At 47.8% G+C, this 22652-nt stretch overlaps 1 protein-coding gene across 20 annotated transcripts in view; it reads left to right on the forward strand.

Moving 5' to 3' along the window:
• The first annotated feature begins 786 nt into the window (after positions 1–786).
• Positions 787–22652, forward strand: part of caska (calcium/calmodulin-dependent serine protein kinase a) — a 75706-nt gene continuing 53840 nt past the window's right edge. For 5 of the 20 annotated variants that reach the window (XM_061792177.1, XM_061792170.1, XM_061792168.1 and 2 more), the window contains exon 1: positions 795–1348. In XM_061792177.1, coding sequence (XP_061648161.1) covers positions 1290–1348 — 59 coding nt within the window. In that variant the 5' untranslated portion in view covers positions 795–1289. Of the gene's footprint in view, positions 1349–14079; positions 14235–22652 lie in introns of those variants that run through there. The other 15 variants (XM_061792158.1, XM_061792161.1, XM_061792162.1 and 12 more) reach the window with 7 other exon arrangements.

A 22652-nucleotide genomic window follows, 5' to 3' on the forward strand; every position in this document is an offset into this window, starting at 1 on the left:
GACGGACGCCAACTGGTTAGGGTTACGCGCAAACGGGCCGGGTGCGCGCGGTGCGTGTGTCGGAGGTCATTACGGGAGAATCGGCGGATCTGGAAAATGGCTGAAAATATTTGAAGGCTTCAACTCCCCCATTATATTACTTTCGTACATTTATTGTTGAATAAAATCCCTGTGCGATTAAGATGCCAAAAATGACTCTTTCTTCAGTACGAATATATTTGTGCTCATCTTTGTCAGCGACGTATCGTGACAGGCAGAAGGATGCCACTCTCTTCCGTTCGATGGCGGAAGGTACGTGAATAAACTTGAGTATGCGCCTGTCGCCACGGCCACGGCCACGGCCTCGGCTTAACTTAAACGGGCCGAGGTTCATAAATGGGCTGCAGAATATGCTCGCGCGAATCCAGCAGGTATTTCATCACAAGCTTAGAAGTCTTCCTTTTGTCGTCACATTTGAAATGACCTTATTTTCCTTTTGATGGTCTGTCACAGCGAAGCTCTTTGCAATCTTTTTGTGTGAAATATTCCATTTCCAAATGAGTTGATCCTTATTAGGATTATAAACCACGGCAGTCAAAAGAAGAGGGAGACTTTTCTTTTCTTTTTTCTTTTTTCTGAACGGCGATGTTGTTCGCACTCGGACTCGACCAGTCAATGAAAAAAATAAATAAATAATAATAATAATAATAATAATAATAAAGTCCCGAGGAAACTGCGGCTCGTCCGAGCCGTGTCGCCGCCATGTTGGCTCTCGCCTCAAGGAATTGTGGGAATCCTCCTTGAGCCAACATGGGAGACGGCGGGGAGCAGTTTCGCGGTGGGCGGAGCTCGGCGTTCTGCCTCGGAACGAAAGCGGTCGACGCGATGCGGGCGAGAAAACAGCAAGCCCGAAAAGTGCACTGAAGTGGTTTTGCGCGACACGCTCGCGGAGTCCGGATCGGCCCCCGACAACAACTCGAGCTCGGCGAGACGGAGGACCGACGCTCGGTGGTCAGACGGCGGCTTCTCGGGATGTGAAGCCGCCCGGACGCCAATTCGAGTCAAGCGGACGCCGACAGCCGGCCGGCCGGCCCGATTGCAAGGTGGGGGCTACGAGGGTCGCTCTCCTGGCCTCGCCACGCCGGAGTGCGGCATCGGGGGAACTGCGACTGGTGGGCTCGCGCTCCGGGATTAGCGGCGACGACGACGCAGCGGAATTCTCGGGGGAGCCGCCGCGGACGACGCTAACCGGGAATTACGGGCACCCGGTCGCGGCCCTTCGGAGCGCTCTCGGGATTCGCACGGGGACTATGGCGGACGACGACGTTCTCTTCGAAGATGTGTACGAGCTGTGCGAGGTGATCGGCAAGTAAGTGTTTCCATTTGGCCTCCTATTGTAGCGTGGCGCCATTGTGCAGCCTGCCTGCCTGCCTGCCTGCCGTGGATGAGCCCTAATCCCTCCTGTGTCGAGTCGACCTTTGAACTCGCCTGCACGGCTGGCACGGGGGAGACGCAGAACACTCGGCGCATTCCCAATTTGTTCGGGATCCATTGCGACTGCGCCGGCGCGCAACGTGGTCCCAGTTGGGAACTTTCTGCACGTTTTAAACACTCACACACACACACACACACACCTGGTCCTGGTTTGGGAGTGACGGTTCACGAACTTCCGGTTGCTCTCGGCCACTTGGAATGTGTGCGCACCCTTTTCTCTTTTTGCGAACTTTTGACGCCTTTTCTGTTGTGCATCAAGAGAAGGGAGGCAGGGAAGGCGGGCGAGCGGAGGGCGAGTCTCCGCCTTCCCAGGTGCGCGGAGGCGGGACGGCGCCTGCGTGGAAGCAAAGCTGCAAATGGGAAGTTTCGTTTCTTGACTTGTGTCGGCTGTCCGAGGCTTGACTGAATGGGCCTTCAACCACCGAGTGGGAGAGGACGTGGTCGCAATGCTTGTCACTGTACGTGGCCGGCAGAGAGCATTATTTCAAATCGAGTGTATTTACGTGCTACGTTTCGTACATTAAAATGCAGCACAAGCTACTTTACGGAGATGAAAAGAGCAAGAAATGTACAAGAACTCAGCCCTCCCATCCCCACGCATAAACGCAAAACACGCGCACATTTTGACTCGTAGTGCAGAAACATGACAGGGCGCCGAAGATCCAGGCGAGCAGAGACGACCCGAGCCAGCCGTGGGCGGCAGCGACGGAGACCGACCGCTAAATGGAGAATCCTTCTTCACCACGAAAGAGCCACCGGTCCATTTTGTCAGAGTTTGAATTGTTGACCGCGTTGATGCCAATATTGGCTCCAAATATCAGTTGTCGTCCTCCGTGACTATTAATAATTGAAAAACACCACAGAATCCCGCCTGTGACTGTCCGCATGTGGAAGTGTCCTCGGGCAACACGGCGAACCCCGATTTGCCCCCAGTGGGCCTCGCGGCGCCTCGCGTGGCAGTGGTCGCCCGTTGGTGTGTGACGCTTTGTCAAGCGTTTTTTGGGCACCGATAAAGTCAGTCCATTGAATGCTTTTTCTTCAGTAAACAATTGTTCTTTTTGAATGTTTTCCTGCAGCGCGCGCACTCGCACACTGCTTGGGAGTCGCCGGCCTCCAGTTTACCGTATCCAGTTTTTCTGTTCCGATGTTTCCGTTCACGGAACACCCACGTTTTTACGTAGGCAACTGCAGAGGAGTCAACACTGAATCCGTCCGTCCGCCCATCTATTTCTTCATTTTCTGTCTCCTGTTCTGAGTCGCGGCTGCCGTCGGCGATTATTTAGCATCTTTAATGACGGAGACGCCATATTATCGAGAGAAATTGCCTTTGCCAGGGAGTCCGACTCATTTTCACGGCAAGCCACATGGCAGTTACGCTTTGTGTCAGGGAGGCGTTCTGCCCGTGGATGCCGTATCATCCATGTCATAGTGATACAATTGGAAATGTGAGCTTTTGCAGTCAGAATGTAACAATATCGCATCTTAAATTGGAAATCGGGACTGCTTTTAATTCCGAGTTATTGTTGCTAACTACGCTGCTGCGGTATTCTCCGACTTGTGCGTGCAATGAAGCGGAAACGTTCCCTAGCTGCTGTGCCGCTGCCGAATAACCCGAAGCGCTTCTAAGCAGCTGGGTTTATTTTTTGACGGCCCATCCTCTCCGGGCGTTTATCCCCTTTCGCGTCCGTTGAGCTCAGCCTTTTTGTTTTGCAAAATAAGCTTCGGAACCCGCGCCGCGCCGCACCGGGGGGGGGGGAACGTAGCGGCCGATATCGCAGCGTTCCGCCCGGCGGCCGAGGAACAAAAGACCGTCGAGGGAGACGCTCGCTTTGTTTTCGCGGAGTCTGTTCCCGCTCGAAGCCAGCGTCATGCTGGCGATGCCCCGCTTCTGGTAGTCGGGCACTCAAAGCCCGGGTGGTCGCGTGCGGGTGTCGAGCTGCCGGACGAGCCGATCCGATCCGAGCCCGAACAGGATGTCTTAAGGCGGAGGGACGAGGGCGGCCGCGCCTTTCGTGTAGGACGACACGGGCCAGCTGAAGCGCTCGAATGCGAGCCAGTCCAGCCGAGTTCTCCTACTAATTGAAGTGAATTATAGCCTGTGAATTATAACCTTCCAGCACGAGTCAAGCGCTCAATTTCCTGCCTCGGCTCTACTCTGTATTTCTTCTTTTGAAGCAGCGTGAGAGTTTACAGCCAACGCGCAGTAGAACACCAGTTTTATGAGTACCCAGTGGGGAAAAGCAACATTGCCAACTTTGTAAAGGCGTGGGTAGAATTTGGAAAATGGGATGATGGGTACCGGAAACATTTAGCTTTTTGTGTTGGAAAAAATGTTTCCACACTATTGATGTCCGTAGTTGTGTGATAGCTGAGGTCTGCGACCCGACGTCATGCTGTCCTCTCGAAAGCTTACAGCGCCTCCGCTGGTTGCAGCCAGTAGTGCGCTCCCTTTTGCTTCAAGATGCGATGAATGCGACAATCAATTCCACACAGTCATCAGAATTCTTCACGATAAATGAATGGCTTCATGTGCCCGTGGCAGACGTGACTTCTCCTTGATCGACAAGAGTCGAGTCGAAAAATATCAGCCACCAGCAGAGGGCGTCACCAGGGCAGGAGGAGGTCGGTAGAGATGTGAAGACCGACGACGACGAGGATTTAGGAAGGACGATGCATCGCATCGCATCGCAGTCGGATCGAGCGAGGGCATCCGGAGAGGTCGCGGTCGGCGTGGAAGAAGGCGGTCCGTTAGCTCGACCGGCTCGCTAAGAGACGGGCCGTTATCCGCCAAAAGAAAAGGGCAGCGTGTGGCCAACGAGTTCCTCTTTCTTCCCTCGTCTCAAAAGATGATGACGTAAGTTGACGATAAGTTGGAATGCAGTTGCCACGATGTTGACGCCACCGGCCACAAATCCAGGAAGTGATTACGAGGGAGGCCAACATCGATCTCCACATTCTGCTAATAGAGCCAAGATTTCACAATCGGCGCTGTCCGGTAATGTACGATTTTGCTACCTACCGGGATGATTGACTCCTGCAGGAGGACAAGAAATTTCCCCCTCGTTCGCGTACTTTCTGGCGTAGGAGTCGGCTTTACGGGGCCTGAATGTCATTGTATACCAGCTGCGTAAATAGAGATTGGAACGATATCGTGATGATACATCGTTTATGCACTAATCAATATATAGGGAAACACCCAAAAATCACAAAAGTCATCTAACACGGTGTTCCCCAACCTTTTTTTTTTGCACGGCGGACCGGTTTAGAGTTGGCATTTTGTATTGGTGGCGCATATATAGATATATATATATATATATATATATATATATAGATAGACGGCAAAAATAAATGAACTGGACCGGCTTCAAAAGCAATGTTAAATGCATGAACAATGCAAGTCAGCATAACGCACAAGCTTTGTTTTTCGTAGGCTCTTCTTGTGGCTCCTCAGGTGGCCTTTTTCCTTTCGATAAGAAGCGCTCCACAGATGTTTGTTTTTTGACTCGTTTTGCGGCCTTATTTTTAGTAACGTATCCCGTGACCGCCAGGTGCAGTCTAGTGTTGTTTCATTCGGCAATGTTTCGTTCAAAAGAAGAAATCTTTTCAGTTTCTGAAATGATTCGTCGTTTGAACCCGGCCGCCGCCGGGAGACGGAAACGGAAGCCTTCTGCGCAGTCTTGATGTGTCGATTTTCCAAAGAAAACACATTGGACAGGCGAAAACGCAAGCCAACATGAATTTGATAAATTGGTCATTCTTTCCTAGCGGCCCGGTAACAAATCCATTTTCCAATCAACAAATGATTGACATTTCTATGCGTCGAGAGACTTGTAGACTTTCATTCAATCTTTTGTGTAGGCGGAAATTAAAAGATCAATCTAATAATGCATGTATCCGCCCTCAGTCAGGCCAGTGGGCGGATTCGGAACGTATTAGTGCGTGACTTTGCACTCGAGGCAAATTGCGGTTGCCGCCGTTGCACAGAAGCTTGGCGGCATAGCTTCGCTTGGCATCGGCTGGCCCAATTCTTCCTAAATGTGCCTCCCGTGATATTACATTTTCTGTCGGCTATAAACGAAAAGGAAACGATACGAGGGCATCAGTTTGTATAAAATCTCAAGGCCAAGTAATTGTCGCGTTTCTTCGATGTTTTTCAGCTGGTGACTCAACGTTGCGGGCGAATAACGAATCCGCTCAAAAATGCTTGTTCCAAAAGTGCACTTCTTCGTAACACTTATGTCACATTAGGCCATGCAAGCAAAACATCTTTGCCTGACTGAAATTTGCGTGATGAGCGCAGGAAGAGAAATGCGGATGACGCCAGGACTGAAGGCGGCCTGGCCATTGTTTATACATTTGGAGGACAAGCTAGATGGGAGTCGTTCAAATGTAGTAGAAGCGCTTCGTAACCAAAGATCCAAAGTTGATTTGGGAAGTTGTTCCGACTTCAAAGTCATTTTTCAATAGGAAATTGAATTCATTTGTTTCTCGCCTTCAGAAACCGAAAAACTTACGAACTGTACAAGCAATGTTGATGTTTGAAGCAACATTTGAACATTCTTAGCGGTCAAGTGCAGGATAGTAAAACAAGAAGTCAAGCTGCTCCCCTTTTAAAGACTCCTGCCGGACGTGTGTCGATCTGTTTACAAATATCCAATCAGGCATCACTATCACAACCCGGCCAGCGGTCACGACATCATTTGCCAGACTTGCCCTACAACAAAACTCTGCAGTCCTCGTCAAAAATGTTGAAAGCAACTAACTTGTGGGGCATGGATTTATTTTTCTTGAAACTGCTTGAACGGATGCATTTTCCTGGCCATTGATGGTAAAGGTATCGTAATCGGCTCCGACTACCGGAGACAAATTCCTTGTGTGTTTTGGACAAACTTGGCAAATAAAGAGCATTCTGATTCTGATGTTTTTGTTTGGCATTGGTTGTCAGACTACTACTACATTATACCAAAGTACTTCATAGGGTTGACGCAGTCAAAATAATGCTAATTAGTTTGAATCAATGCGTATTCTTTGAGAAGACGCTTTGTTAATGATTTGCGCGTTCCGCTTGGCAGCTGAGCGACATTTGCTATTGTGATCTTGTTTGATCGTTGATGAAATTAGCCGCCGACGGCGCTCTGCGGCAAAGCGTCGGCGCTAATCGTAGCATTTGTCATCAGATTGGCAAGCTTTGTAGCTTTCTCCTCTTGCATGACTGAAGATTTCCAGGTTGTCAGATTCTTCCGGATGGAAACTGGCTAAACGCTTCAAGTGACAGAAGCGCCGCAGTGTGACGAGCGACGTTGTCGAAAATTGTTTGCGGAGGCTCCTAGCAGCTGCGCTACGTCAACATCGACCTTTGTCAGCGTGTGCTGCCTTTGTAATTGGACGGGCGTTGTGTTTTGAGTGTGTATCTTTGCACCCGAGTCCAAGTGACCGAGAGCGCTGGCCGAGGCGTCCTGTGCGTCCTTCTTGAGCCGTGGCGCTTTTCCGCGATGGCGACGTCGAGCGTTCCATCCCAGCAGCTTTCACGCTAACCGACAAGGATACATCTCTGTTCATGTATTCGCAATAAATTGCCTCCCGTTTAATTTTGCGCATGTTTAAACACAAACCGACAGAGATGTCGTGTGTGTAGAATTTGCTTTAGCGGGAGATGCGTTTGCAGACGAATGAGTTAAACATCTGGTGGTTTCCCCCCCCCCCCACCCCCCCTTATGTTCCAAGTCTTACTGTTGCTTTTGTGTTTCTTTGGTCTTGCCGCCATCATTCAACTGAGGCCTTTTCAGTCCCGAGCAGTTGCTTGCCAAGAAAGGCAGAGCCACTATATGGGACACCGGGAGAAGAGATTTCCTTTTGCAGCACGCTGAGATGCCAGCCGGGCTCTGGAAACAGTTTGCAAACATTTAAGGCCACGCACGGAGACTGCAGTGGCCTTTCTGCTTTGTGCGCCACATTCTGCAAGGCTAGCTCATGTACTTTTCAGCGGGACATTAGGAGAGCGACACCAAGCGGCCTTCGCCATAAAACTGTGTTTTCAGTCATGTTCTTAGCTTTCGTACAAGTATGAAGAAAGGTTTACCATTGTAAAATGTAACTAAAGTCAAACCCCTCACGGAGACCGCAAGACGGAAAGTGTCTTCCCCAAAGTGTCTCCACCAAGTTGGAAGCTTACAATTGTCCAAAATGTCTCGAGATCAGAAATTTTGATTTGGGGACAGCTGAAGATGTCGACACCAGACCGAATAGTCGATGAGAGGTTGAAGAGGAGGTCCGTCTCGAGATTTGTGTCGTGTCCGAAAAGAGTGTGGCATGTTATTGATTGGTGGCTGCGACCGGCAGCACGAGAGCCTGGCGTGCGTTCTGGCAGATGCGGCGAAGCGCAAAGCCATTCAAGGTTGATTCGTTGAGGTCACAGCCACACCCGCAATCGGCTCGGCAGCTCTCTCTCTCTCTCTCCGGCCCGACGACCTATCGGCCTGTTGACGAGGCGGCGGCGTCGCTTTAATTCCGCTCCGTCGATAGTTCAACATCAAATCATCTCGTGAGTTAACCGCAAGAGAGACGTTTGACTTTAGCGTACAAACGAACCTCAGTGTTCAAACGCAATCTCGAAGATGCTGTTTCAGTAACATTTCCGGTGTCCAATCCAATCCATCAGTTTTCTGTAGCGCTTAATCCTCGCAAGGGTCGCGGGTGTGCTGGTTCATTTCCACCTCGGAATCTGAAAGGAAGTCTCCTCACTTAACTTTCTGGATATAATATTTCCTCGCTAACATGGAGATTTATTTACTACGATTTGAGTATTTGCATGCAAAGGGTGATTGAGGTTCGTGGGGCCTAAAAGTAAAAAGCGGAGTCAGTCCCACACGACCGCAAGCGTTCTCACAACCGTCGCCAGCGGCGGGAGCCTTGAAGGCCTGCTGCTGAATTGCTCTAATAGAGTTCACTTTTTCGCACCATTCAACTCTCTTCCTCCAAAGCTACTTTTGGTTCGCTGCGACTTTCCCATCATCCGTGTCAAAGGTGGCCTTATCGACTCTTTTTATAATATCCTCTTTCTTATTTCTTCTACTCTGAAGTGTCACAATTCGAATACGTCACGGCACCGTCAAGAGGAAGGAACGCGTGCAATCAAATATTTTCACATCAGAATCAGGCCTCTGACCAATGGACAACTGTGATGTGTATCGGATCTGTGGCATCGCAATGTAAACCCCGATCGGATAAACGGCACCGGAATATAACGATTGGCCACGCGTGCCCACCCGTGTCTGCCCACACAGCCATCCATCCATCCATCCATCCATCCATCCATCCATCCGTTTTCTGTACAGCTTCTCCACACGCGGGTTGCGGGCGTGCTGGGCACATAGAAACAAACAACCATTCGCACTCACATTCACACCTACGGGCAATACAGAGTCTTCAATCGACCCGACGTGCCAGAGTAACCGGAGAAAAGCCACGGGATTTGAACCTCGGTCCTCAGAACTGTAAGGCAGTCCCAAAATACCCCACACACCTGCTGTAAATCTAGACTACAGCGAAAAGCGTATGCAATCAAATATGGTCGAAATATGCTACATTAGAGATGTGAGGCCGATTAAGTGAAGAAAAGAATTGCCAATGGCGGCCAGTGGAGCGCTGCAGAGGTTGCCCTCACTGAAATCAAAGTGGGGAAGGATAACATATTTGCATGATTTGTGCACTACTGTTGACTTCTGTGTCGGGCACTCAAACCTGCAAAGTAAGTAGTCAGCTAATGGAAATTTGGGAAGAAGTGTGTTAAGTGTTTTGATTCACATTTGGGAAGGCCTCCAATCCGACGGGCGGCATTAAGATTGCGATGGTAAAGCCCTTGGCGCCGCGCGATCGTGTGGGCAGATGATCGCTTTCCTGTGTTGTGTTGGGCGGGGCTGGCTCAGACCCAAAAAACAAGACAACATTGCGAGATGATTTCAGTTGTGTCGTGTTACGACAGGTGAGCGTCGATATTTTCCCCCCAATTCAGGAACGGGATGACTTTTCGCATTAGATGATTGATTGAGTAGCAAGCAGCCCAGAGGCGCGCTGGTTTTCATACACGTGTTGAAGATCTTTTTCTGGAAATGTATATTTTGTCATAGTGGCTGTTTGTTGTCGTACTAGAGTGGCTCCCAACTATCGGTTTTAATATTTTTGAATTGATTCCAATTCTGGGCTATTGTCATTTATGTCTTCTTATTCTTCTTATCTTATCTTATTTATCATTATGATTGGCAAAATGTTGCATTAGTATTAGTTGGGCCAAAAAGTGTATGAAATTCTAGTTTTCAATTAGACTTTACAACCGATCTGATCGGCCTGATCGTCATCAGCCGATAATTAGCACTTTATGCTGAAAAACATGGCGGCGGTGTGAGACAGACATGTAATGCGCGGCCGGATCAGACTACAAGACAAATTCGGTCAGACTACTGCAATAAAACTACTTGTATTCCGATACCACCGCATCCCGTTTTTTACGATCGCTGGGCTCCATCTTCAACTCAAATGTGACCGGATACACTCGTTACCATGGCAACGGCAACCCTAATGGATCGCGCTGCGCGTTTCTAAGAACAAAATGGGGGGGAAACGTGTTGGTGGTCACCGGTGCTCGGGAGAGGACGTTGGTTCATGGCTTGCTTTTGAGGTACGTTCACGTTCTTTGAATACGATACGGCTCGCAAGCAGGCAACAAAACCAAGCTGGTGCTAGCACTAATGGTTGCAAGCGAACATGCAGGCGTTCTGGCCAATCATGCTCTAAAGTTTTGGGGTGTGATACAAAGATACATTATTTGTTGTAAATTAAGTACACAAGTGTATACAGTGAATGAACGAGTCATTTCAGTAGACACATCGGATCGGTTATCGTTTTTTTAAGATCGGTGATCGGCCCCAAATATCTTGATCGTGTCAAGCCTGTTTGAAATGGCATGGAAACGTCACTGCCATTAATTAGTCTCTTTACAAGGGCTGCAAAGATAAGATTTGATTTGTATGTTTCCGACCCGTAGTTTGATACCCAATTCGATTTTTTTATAAATATAATAATAAACATGCAGCCAAAATGCTTAAGGACATAAACATCCCATATTCTGGTATAAAAACAATGTTTTAGAAGCAGAAATCCACAAAAAGCAAAATCAAAAATTGACCAATCAGCCGCTCCTGACTTGGTTGGGGGACTCGTAAGTGGCGGGACCTCCATATGGACTGGTGCGTTCACTGCGGCTTGGTTTTCGTACTTTTCCGCAGTACTATTGTGAAGCGAAATCATTTCGAAGTGGCGCTTAAGCGAGTTGCGAACAATTTCGTGAATCGCACCCACTGCCTTCAGCTGACATTCGCTGCGGAAAAGCGGAAAGCCGGTCGGTGCTGCCGCATCTGTGACGGCAAGGACAGCGACGGTATATTCCGCCTCTAAATCATTCATCTGTACCGTGTGCGTGCGTGTCAGGTTGCAAGTTGGAGTCTGCGCGCCGAAAGGATGTTTGGTAACGTGCAGCTGCCTCTGACAACAACCCAACGAATACAAAGCCGGTGAGAGAAGCGAAGGCGGCCGGGAAAACATCGACGGGCGCGTACGATCGAGGCTGTGTTGACGCACCGTCCGACGGATGGCCGACACGCGGGCCGCACGGTGAGCGGCGCAAGCGAACGAGGCTTGCCAAAGTCTCCTCAAATAAGCCCCCCCGAATGTCCCAGATTTCTTTCTTTTTCCAATCAACTAACACTTTGACTGACTTTACTAGACATCATTCGAGATATTTAATTTAGGAGGTTTGCAAAAAGCAGCTATACAGTTGTAAGACTTAGACAGAGTTCTTTATGATTTACCTTCTTTGTGAAGTTCTTTAGCGGCACGGTCAACGACTGGTTAGCACATCTGCCTCACAGTTCTGTACCGACAATCCTTTCAGCAGTTTTGATTGTCCGTTGCAGTCGGAGTTTGTCCTTTTTTGGAGCAGCGCGGTTGAAACCAGACTGTGATGTGATTCAGGGCCCAGAATTTAAACAATTTCAAGTATTTATTTGTTTATTTTTACATAATTTGGTCTTCCAGCTCATGAAATCAGGAATTCAAAAAATTAGAATGCCGTGAAGAAATCAGCCCCAATTTTGCAGGCCATAAATGTTTTAAAGTGAGTGTCACACACTAATCATCTGCACAGGTCTCCCCAGGTGTCATTAAATTGCTTCAGTTTGCTCCAATTGTCTCAGTTGGGTTCAATATGGGGAAGACTGCAGACTTGACAAGTGGCCAGAAGACCATTGAGGCCATTGATAGCCTCCCGAGGATGGGTAAGCCACAAAGGTTCATAGCTAAGGAGGCTGGCTGTTCACACAGTGCTGCGTCCAAGCATATCAGTGGAAGGACAAAATGTGGCAGGAGAAGACGCCCCGGCAAAAGAGATGACGGTGGGCCTCGGCGGATGATCAAACAGAGAAGATTCTAGAATCTAGCGGAGAATCCAGAAAGAGTGGTGTCAAGAGACGGGTGTCACAGCTTCAAAAACCGCCACATTCGGACGCATCCGGGAGACGGGCTACAACTGTCGGCTTCCTCGCTTCTGAGCCTGAGCCGACGTAGGAAGCGTCTCAACTGGGCTGAGGAGAACAAGGACCGCACTGTGATTTGGGGTGCAGTGTCCGGTGCAGGAGTTGGTCTGCCAGAATGTTTTAGAGGACTTGATGATCTGTATGGAGATGAAGATTTCATCTTCCAGCAGGACCTGGCCCCTGCCCATACTGCCAGAAGCACCGAAACCTGCTTTGATGCCCACGCCATCCCAGTGCTTGACCGGCCAGCCAACTCGCCGGATCTAAACCCCATTGAGAACGCATGGGGTATCATCAAGAGGAAAATGAGGGGCACCGGAGCCAAAAACAAAGTAGAACCGACTGCAAGCATCAAGGAAATGTGAGCTTCCATAACTCCCAGGCAATGCCACAGGCCGATTGCCTCAATGCCACAGGGCGCATCCACGCAGTGATTCGAGCAAAGCAAAGGGATTCCCAGCCAAGTATTTGGAAAGGATCATATTTGGATTGATTTAATGTGACCCGAATTGCTTTCTTTTTTTTCTGCCAAAACTGAGAAGTAAGTGGTGATTTCTTCACAATATTCACATTTTTTGAGCTGGATGCCCAAATTCTGTACAAATAAACAAAGAAATACATGAAATTGTTTCAATTGTGGGCCCTGAGTCTATAATTTCTGAAAATGTAACTTTTTGAATGTCATGATGGAAATAAATAAACCTTTCCATGATATTCCAATTTTTGGGAAACGGTCTGTATTTCTCCGAAGCCGCAAAGTGGCAGCCCTCCTTCCTGCCTTCCTTCATTCCAAAAGGTCTCCTCTTGTCACAGCGAACGTCAGAGAATCAACAGTTGCACTCGCGCCGCCGACAGCTCACAGAGAGGAACAAAACGAGCGGAGATGCTGGACAAGGACGTGTGTGGGAGTGACACAAAAAGTCACACAGTCTGCTGTGTGTGCGTGCGTGCGTGCGTGCGTCACAGTGAGTCTGCCGTTGTCCATGCCGTTGACTCATTGGCGGCAACCGCAAGTTTTTCACAATGTCCGTGGAGCATCGGGTTCAGCTCACCACGAATAACGCCGTGCCTTGTTAAACGCTGATCTGGATTGTGTTTCCACTGTGGGGTGGGGATGGCAACAAGAAGGCACCTTTTGTTTTTTCGCATTCCTTTGCAATTGTCAACAGTACAACAGCCGACAACCGACATCAGCCTTTCCCAAATTCGCTCTGGGACCGTAAGTGTCCAAGAGCGGCGTGGTCCACCCCGGACCTTTCCGCCTTTTGAGGAGGGCGCTGGCGTGTCCGGATTTCTTATGAAGCGTCGCCTGTTGTGTTGAAATCAAAGCATTTTATCCACGATATACCAGATGCCGGGGGACGAGGTGGTCCGGGCACGTCCCGCCGGGAGGAGGCCCCCGGGGACCACGCCGGAGAGACTCCGTCTGCCTCCCGAAGTGCTTGGGGAGAGCGAAGTCTGAGTCTGGGCTTCTCTGCTGGAGCTGCTACCCCTGCGACAGTTGCTGGCGCCTGTGTTAGCCACACGGGATGAATTTGAATAGCAGCTCTTCTGGTGATGTCATTTTGTGGAATCCGTGTGAAAGTTGCTGTTCATACCATCGGGTCTGCTCCACACTAGTAGCCCCTTTCACACTGCCTGTACCCGACTTAAATCCCCCCATCGCTCTTCTGTATAAATGACACCAATATGGAATGAGAGTAATGGTGGATGAAGTCAACCCGGCAAGATAAATATGAGAGCTGTCATAGAATTACGCAACACCCGACGCCGTGTAAAAGTCATGGGAAGATAAATGCGGGATCTTTTGATGCAGTTACTAAAGAATCGTTGCTGGGAGGAAGCGTGATCAGATGAGCATTATTGCCTTTTATCACCTAAAACATTCCGGATTCAACTTAACCCAGGCGTGCAATGATAATGCTCTCCAAACCTAATTCGCACGTTGCCATGGTAACACTCCTCAGACTCATTACGCCAAGCTAGCATGCCTTGTTTTTATTGTTCTTAAATATCAAGAAACTCCGACTGCGACGGACAATCCAAACTGCTGCAAGGATCGTCGGTACCCCCCTTACCGACCCTCGAGGACCTGCACGCTGCCACAACTAAGACAAGAGCGTGCAAAATCCTCTCGGACCCCCCGCATCCCGGTCTTCCGGCTCCTTCCCTCAGGTAGGCGCTACCGATCGATGCAAACTAGAACTAGCAGACATTCCAACAGCTTCTTCCCTCTTCCGATCAACTTCTTAAACAGCTATCCTACAATTCCATTGCAACATGCTGTTCAATGAATTCAGGAATAGTGTGTTTGTTTGGGGGGCAGCAACATGCGCTGTGAGTCCAATGTCACGGTTAAATCTGTCGACGCGGCCTGCGTAGAACGTATATACGTAAGCTGGAGGCTTTTTGGAATTCTGTTGGGATACGTTCACGCATGCTCTCACGCGTCCTCAATAATTACTGAGCGCAACGTTAGGAACACCTGCACAATCCAACGGGATCCGGTACAGCAGCTCGAACTCAATGTTCGGCCAACTTTCAATTTCTTTGCATCTGGTAACAATTTTCCCCGTTGCAAATAATATATCGTCTTCATATATACGATGTGTTGTATGTATACATGTATGTATAACTGTATACATCGGCTACGCGCGCTCTTTTTGAATGCATTGTCGAAGTTTTTGGATCGGGAGTCGGACTCGGTTGCAAAAAATGTGATGATCATTTTTTTTTTATTGTTGTTTATTATTGTTTATTGATAAAACACCCGCTGAAGTGAAAGTCCCCCACGTAGACTTGAGCGCGAAGTGTTCGTCTAGGCAGCACAAAGGCGGTTTCATTTTTTCATTTTTTAATTTTTGAAATTCTTATTATTATTATTTTTTTTTTACTCGACATATTTTGCGGTTGCAAAAAAACTAGATCCCATCGGGGCTGTCCAACATTTGGAAGCGTCATTTATCATCTTGAACGCGCCGTCGCCTGCTTACATCCGCAGCGGTATTCTCCAGATAAAAAGCGCACTGACGACGTAAAAGGCGAGTCAAACTGGACATGTCAAAAGCACGCCGGCGCCACGTCTTCTGCTGAGTTTCATTTCCCGCCTTGAGCCGCCATGTAGAATTCCTAATATCCCTCCAGGCGGGGCTCAGATTGATTGAAGCCTCGCTACCCGAGTGCGGCCTCATTAATTTGCAGCGGATGTGCTGTCGCGGGGGCGCCCGAGCTCAACTTTTGCACTGCGGCATGACATCATCGGCCGAGCGCTGCAGCGGTCAGCGGCGTGCAATGATTACATATTTACTATTGCACAATTTTAAAAAATGTGTTCAATCTGTGTGTGTGTGTGTGGGGGGTCTTGAAATGAAAGTATCTGTTGCATAGCCTGGATGAGATTCTAAAGTCTCGGCGCCCGGCGCAGCACGCTAGCCGTCAAAGCAGTCTTTTCTGTCTCGGATCACGCTCGACGCCGCTAACGTAGATTATGGCAGAACGCAAATATTGATTGAAAATAAGTAACAGTTCCTCCTGACAAAGACCGTGTACCAATTAAGGCTCGAACATTGAAGGAAGGATTTAAAAAAAAAAAATAAATACTGTTCCTGTAATAGAAATACCATTAAAGCTGCAAGTAGCACTGAATGGGTCTTGCACTCATTTTTATGGCGAATCCCCAAAATGCTATCCTGCAATTTCGTGTCCCCCATCCGTCGAGGATACCTGATTTCAATTGGGAAATACCGAAGTGCGAGTTTGTCAAAGTTGGCCTAAAATGGCCGCATCAAAACCAAAATGGCGACTTCATCTTCAATTTCCTACTTGGGTCCTGTTGGCGTTATTAGGAATCCCACTCATTTTCTAGGCGGGACATGCTGCGCTGCGACGTGATTGGCTCCTGCGTCTCGACGACCATTCCAAATATGGATCACATTTTTACAAAATAAAAACAAAGAAGTTTTTTCATGGTTAGGTTTGGGGCTAGGGTTGGGGTTAAAGTGGTTGAGGGTGGGTTAAGGTTAGGATTAGGATTAGGATGGGTTAGGGTGAGTGGGAAACACGTTAACGTCACCACACTTAAGTCACAAACTTCTATTCCTGTCTGGAAGCAGGATGGCATGGTCTACAGCAGCCAATCATATTGCAGTGGGGCGTGTCCTGCCTAAAACACGAGTGGGATTCACGTGTCCTGTTATGATTGACACTGAACTTGGTCAATCGGCACAACTGATGAGTCTTTTGGTTTGTTTGTTTGTTTTTGTTTAAAATTTTCCAAGGGGCTCCGCTGAGTGGCTTTTGTCCTGAAACGACCCTTAAAATAACACACAACCCCAATTCCAAGGAAGTTGGGACGTTGTGTTAAACAGAAATAGAAACACAATACAATGATTTGCAAATCATCTTCGACCTATATATAATTCTATTCAATTGTATGTACTACAAAGACAAGATATTTCATGTTCAAACTGATCAACTTTATTGTTTTTAGCAAATAATCATTAATTTAGGATTTTTGGGCTGCAACAGGTTCCCAAAAAGCTGGGACAGGCTCATGTTTACCACTGTGTTACATCACCTTTTCTTTGAACAACATTCAATAAATGTTTGGTAACTGAGGACACTCATTGTTGAAGCTTTGGAGGTGGAAATCTTTCCCATTCTTGCTCGATGTACAGTTTCAGCCGTTCAACAGTCCGGGGTCTCCGTTGTCGTATTTTACGCTTCATAATGCGCCACGCATTTTCAATGGCAGACAGGTCTGGACTGCAGGCAGGCCGGTCTAGTACCCGCACTCTTTTACTACGAAGCCACGCTGTTGTAACACGTGCAGAATGTGGTTTGGCATTGTCTTGCTGAAATAAACGGGCGTCCACGAAAAAGACGTTGCTTGGATGGCAGCATATGTTTCTCCAAAACCTGCATGTACCTTTCAGCATTCTTTTTTGCCACCTGTCCCAGCATTTTTGGAATGTGTTGCAGCCATAAAATTCCAAGTTGCTAAAAACAATCAAGTTGATCAGTTTGAATATTAAACAGCTTGTCCTTGTCGTGTATTCAATTAAATCATGGTATTCTGTTTTTATTTATGTTCAACACAACGTCCCAACTTCATTGGAATTGGGGTTGTACATTTAAGATTTGTTTTTGTCCCTGTTGAGGCTCCCAAAAAGGCGACTATTTTGTCATATGAAAACAATGAAAAGGTCATCTTGTTCCTGCCTCAGTGTGTCGCGCTCTGATACCATAGTGTTGTTATTATTATTATTAAAACAGACAAAACACAATGTTTGGGGATACCAGTTGCGTCAAGGCAAAAGATAACTGTCTGTTCATGTTCACGTTTCATTGGAAATTACATATTGTGTATGAAATGTGCTACAGAAATCAATTTTCCTTGCCTTATACAGCGGGTATAATATTATTTTGCCCACCTCACCCCAATAGAGGCCTCACCTGGAAATAAACTGCCCGGACCAGTTTAAGAGGAAACCCAATACTTCCATTTCTAGCACGATATAACCTCCGACGTCATGTTATGTTAGGCCATGATCCTGCCCTCCGTGTTTCACTCCCTGAAGCTTACTTTTTCACACTCGGTACAGACTTTGCGAGAAGCTCCACTTATTGGCTTGAAAAGCACAGACAGACAAAAATAAGATCTTTTTTTTTTTCAGCTCTCAAGTGTGACGCTGAGAAATGGCGGACTTGTCTCTCTCTCTCTCTCTCTCTCTCTCTCGCTCTCTCCCCTCTAGAAACTTTGTTCGATTCGACTCATTGACTCTGATTCTCAATAAACCTCAATTATAGCGCTAAGAAACCACAGCGGGAGCTTCAAAACTCCACTGTGACACAGTAAAACTGTTCCGGCGTGAAAGGGATACAGATTTTCCATTCCGCTTGACCTAACAGCCAAACGGGACAAAAAACTAAATAAATGGCGGAGTGGCGGAGTTCAACGGAAGAAGCGCTCGTTGCAGAACGTGGAACGAATGCCCTCCTCATGCTCGTGTCGCCGGGCGTGTCCAAGATGCTCCAAGTCCGCCCACGCGACGGGACGGGACGTCTCCCGCTCGCGTTCGCTCGGCACCCGTCGCGCGCCGCGTTCGCGTGTAATCGCTGTCAGTCCAACGTGTCGGGGATGTCTTTGGAATCTCTCGCTTCGGAGCTGTGTGTGTGTGTGTGTGTGTGTGTGTTTGCGCGTGTGTGTGTGAATGTGGGCTAATCTTAGCTTTAGCACCAGCCCCGGCCAACCATGAGATTAAGATACATAATAAGCGTACAAGCAGCGATGCATCACACGGCAAACCGAGATAAAAGTTGTGAGAAGGTCACGACTCATCCTAATTGGGGGTTAATTCTTAATCGCGCGACTGTCGTTACGCTCTGCTGGATAAAAGAGGATGTCAATCTGACAGTTGACACGCAAACATCGTGCATCGTCAAACGACAACGCAGAAAGCAAAACAAAAGGCCGATAATCTTTCGCTCCCACGTGAGCGACATTTTAGGAGACAAAGCAAAGAAACGCCACAGATGGCAGCTTCGCTCTTGAGCACGAGAAAGCAACAAGGATTACACCCTCTTTGTTGGATTTTTCTGATTTCCTAAGTCAAGCACTATTACGCATACTGTCCAGTCACTCTTAGAGCTGACAAAGCGAAAAAGGATTGAATGTGACAGATGTCTTCTGTATTGGAGGTCGAAGTAAACGACAGCTTTACTGCCAGAAATGTAAGTTTACAGTCATTACTGTACATTAAACAAATGTCAAGTCCGGTAAATATAGACCATTTTAATTAGGGCTGGGCCTTGGTTGAGTAATTATGGGAAGTTAACAATCAGTGAATCAAATATTTTTCATGGGACAGTAGAATCTCTCTTTATGATCGTTTGTTTCAATACATTATCTTTATTATCCTATTCCACGTAGATATTGAATGAATAAACAGCACCGTCTCTAATCGATCATTAAACTCGCTACATATACGTTCAAGTAACGACTTCATTTAAAGAACAGTTAATAACAAGTTTCCGCTTTGTAAGGATGGCTAGCAAAGCGAAGCGATTTTCCCAAAGCTCCGTGCGTCACCTGGACTGAGAAATCTTGGTCATCAAAAGCTAATTGGTGACCAGGTTACCCGTTCATGACTCGCATGCGTCAATCAGATTCGAGTTCTGCGGAATCTCAACCGCCTCTTCAAAACCTACTGTTCATTAACGAAACATCCTTGGCACTATTTAGTCAAATAAAGTCATGGCGGTCGGCTCTGGTCTTTTCCCGCTTCTAGGTGTTGCGGTGTTTGATGGGCACTTCTGCGAGGCAATCGAAACGCGTTTTCATTTGTCCTGTAGCTAGCATGTTTGCAGAACACGACGGACTGTGGACAATCGCAATATTTTAAAACGTGAAATCATCATGTGATGTTCTGCAATGATTTTACAATGTTGCATTTTGATAAAGACTTTGTGTGCCGTTTCCAAACATCTTTAGTTACATGCCTGTGAAAATTGTCATTTCATTCTCAGGACATTGAATCGATGTCAACTGGATCATTGTGTTTGTCTTAGAAGACGTTTCGCCTCTCGTCCGAGCAGGCTTCAGCAGTTGGAATTGAGCTTGGAATTTAGTGAATGAGCTAAGATTAGATAATACTGCGCTTCGATCAAACATGATGTCAATGCCAGCAGAACTACAAACTCTTAGACCGGAATATAAACTCCTGAAAGAAACTACGTTGGACATTCAATCAAGAAGCATGCGTGACAACCTCATTTTCTCAGGCATTCCAGACAATGCTCCGGAAGACCCCGAGGGGCAGATTAAAAAGTTGATGATGTCCGCGCTCAAGATACAGTCGACAAGATCACTTTTCACCGTGTCCACCGATTGGGAGGCCCTCGTCCAGGAAATTGACCGCGTCGCGTCATTGCAAAGTTTGAAGACTTTCAGCAAAAAGTGTTTGTAAAATCCAAAGGTCGGGAGCTTAAAGGGACTTTGTTGGGAATGAACGACCAGTTCCCCAAGGAGATTAGTGAGAGGCGTAGAGTTTTGTACCCGTTGATGAAGGAGTTCCGCGACAAAGGCAAACAAACGAGCGTGGTTAGTTGTCGACGGCCAACTGTTTCGTGACGCCATCGTCACGCCCTGGCTCTTCTAGATAAACAAGTCGCTCAAAACTCTTTTGGCGCACCACAAACCACCACCACACACCAGGTTATCCACTTGTCACCGTTTGTTTCCTATGTTCAGTGTTTGGTTGGTTACCCTTCTGTGTACCCTGGCTTTGCGGTACTCAAATATAGCGTCTCTATCATCCTCTCTAAATAACATTCGGTGGGGCCGGCGTACCGCCCCGGGTCCCTCGGAGTGGGATGTGTCGCGTCCGCCGGGCCGCTCTCGGGTGGACCCCCGGGCCCGATCCCGCCCCCGATTGATAGGGTGGGGTCCACAGCCTCCGCGGTTAGAGGGTGCGGCCACCGCAATTACAGGACACTTCTGTCAGTCTTTGTGCATGTAAAACGGTGTCGATTCACTTGCATGTGTCCGCAGGCACACACCCCTAGGACTCTTTCACCGGGTGTGGGGTCACGCACTTACTGCGACAAATAACTCATGAATATGCAAATCGCTTGTGTATCCCCTCACTTATGCTCTCGTCCTGTAGACTTTTAGAATTTACATAATTAATCCCACCTCACTTCAGTTGCACAGCCGGGTTCACGACCCTGGTCCTGCATGCTTCTTCTCCTGTCCTTGTCCTGTTCCATCTCGTCCCTCCCGGGGTGTAGCACGACAGCCACTTGTATTGAATGATAATGTAGTGATTTACTTCTCTCAGCCTGTTTACAATGAGTGCTTTGTCTTTTGTCTTTGTTTCTCTCTCCCTTCTGGAAACTTTCTTCTGTTCGACTGATCAAATCGGATTCTCAATAAAGCTCAATTAGAATACCACCGCGGAAGCTTCAAAACTCCACTGTGACACAGTCAAACTGTTCCGGCACAAAAGGGATACAGATTTTCCATTCCGCTTGACCTAACGGCCGAACAGGACAAAATAAAATCAAAATCCCCAAAAATCCGCATTTTAAGCAAAAGCAGCCTGAGTGAACATTTGAGAGCGGTTCCCCCAAAACAACAATTAGTAGAACAATTTCCATGTTCGCTGCTAATCCACAGGCTAGCTGCAGGCACACATTTGTAATCGAGTGTCTTTGTTGTCGTCGCATTTGAATACCCTGGAGCCACCTCGCGTTTGCAGGAGTCTTCAAAGTAATAATAACAGCAGAACAAAGAAAAGATTGACTATAGGTTGAAAGTGAATGCAAAGGTAAAAATACAAAACAGGAGTAGGAGTCTAATTACGAAAGAGAGAAAGGGTTTGAATGTGTTTGTATTTATGCATAGCGCATTAGAAAACAAAGTATTTGATTTGCGTTTGTCTTTCTCTCACGTCAGTGTCGGCCAGTAACGTGACGTCACGTGTGTTAGCACTGCCGCGTTTCCAGAAGGACGCCCCCACGCGCGGCGTTTTCTCCCTCAGAATAACGAGATCCGCTCTCTCCAGTTTAACGCGTCTGCCTCAACGTTAGGTCAGTCTGTAGAGTCGCTCGGTTCCTCGCTCTCAAGACAACAAGAAATTGACTTGGTTCGAGCCAACAAGATCGGTAAAACGGTCTGGCAAAAATATCCAAATGATTGTTTGTTAAATGGACGGCGGTTCCTCAGTTTACGATGGGGGTTTGTTGCTAACCCAAAGCTATGAGTCATTTTTGATTTCACTTCTTGCCAGCAAATGGCAGAATGTGCAAATAACTCAGGCCTGCATATAACACGGATGGATGTCGGATACTGCAGTGCTAATCTTTGTTCACAAGTTGGGAATTGAATGTGAAGAAGAAGCGTCTCGGGCATTGCTACCTTTCTACCGCAACAAAAGGCAAAACCAATGTTATGTCACAGTATGTTTTTATCGCTGTTTAGCTTGATTACGCAGATCTGAATTCCAACACAAAACAGTCGAGTTTCATCGAGACTAAATGGGGCAGTGACCCACCGATGGAGAATGTCAGCGGCGGTGATGAACGTTCCCACCGCCCAAAGCACTGCAGTGCAATAGAAATCCGATTGGATGTCTCGCACGTTTTCACCTATGGCGGCCGGGTCTCGAACGTACCCCTCGCGATAAACGGGGGCTGCCAATAAAGACACTTCAGCAAATAGCAGCCTGCGCGTCCACAGCATGGAAGCGTTTCAACGGCCACTCCCACTCGTTCTCATTACGTCGTTTTATGTCTCCTTGTCCTCTTTTTATGGGCAGTGTTGAGAATTAAAAGTGCGGGACGTCTCCTCGGCCAGCGATTACTGATGAGTGAAATGATCATCCTCGTGGCCCCGTGACTCACGCATGCGCGCGCACACGCACACACACACACACACACACACACCCCTGGCGCTTGGAAGTTTGGCAGCAGTGTTACATAAGGAGGCTCACCATTGAAATGCGGGGAGGCAGCAAGTGAACTTCTACGCGCCCCCCCCCCCCCCCCCCCGCTCCCGACTCATGTGAACCTGTGCGTACACGTCGGCAATAA

This window comes from Phyllopteryx taeniolatus, chromosome 12, assembly GCF_024500385.1.
Source record: "Phyllopteryx taeniolatus isolate TA_2022b chromosome 12, UOR_Ptae_1.2, whole genome shotgun sequence".
Taxonomy (NCBI): domain Eukaryota; kingdom Metazoa; phylum Chordata; class Actinopteri; order Syngnathiformes; family Syngnathidae; genus Phyllopteryx; species Phyllopteryx taeniolatus.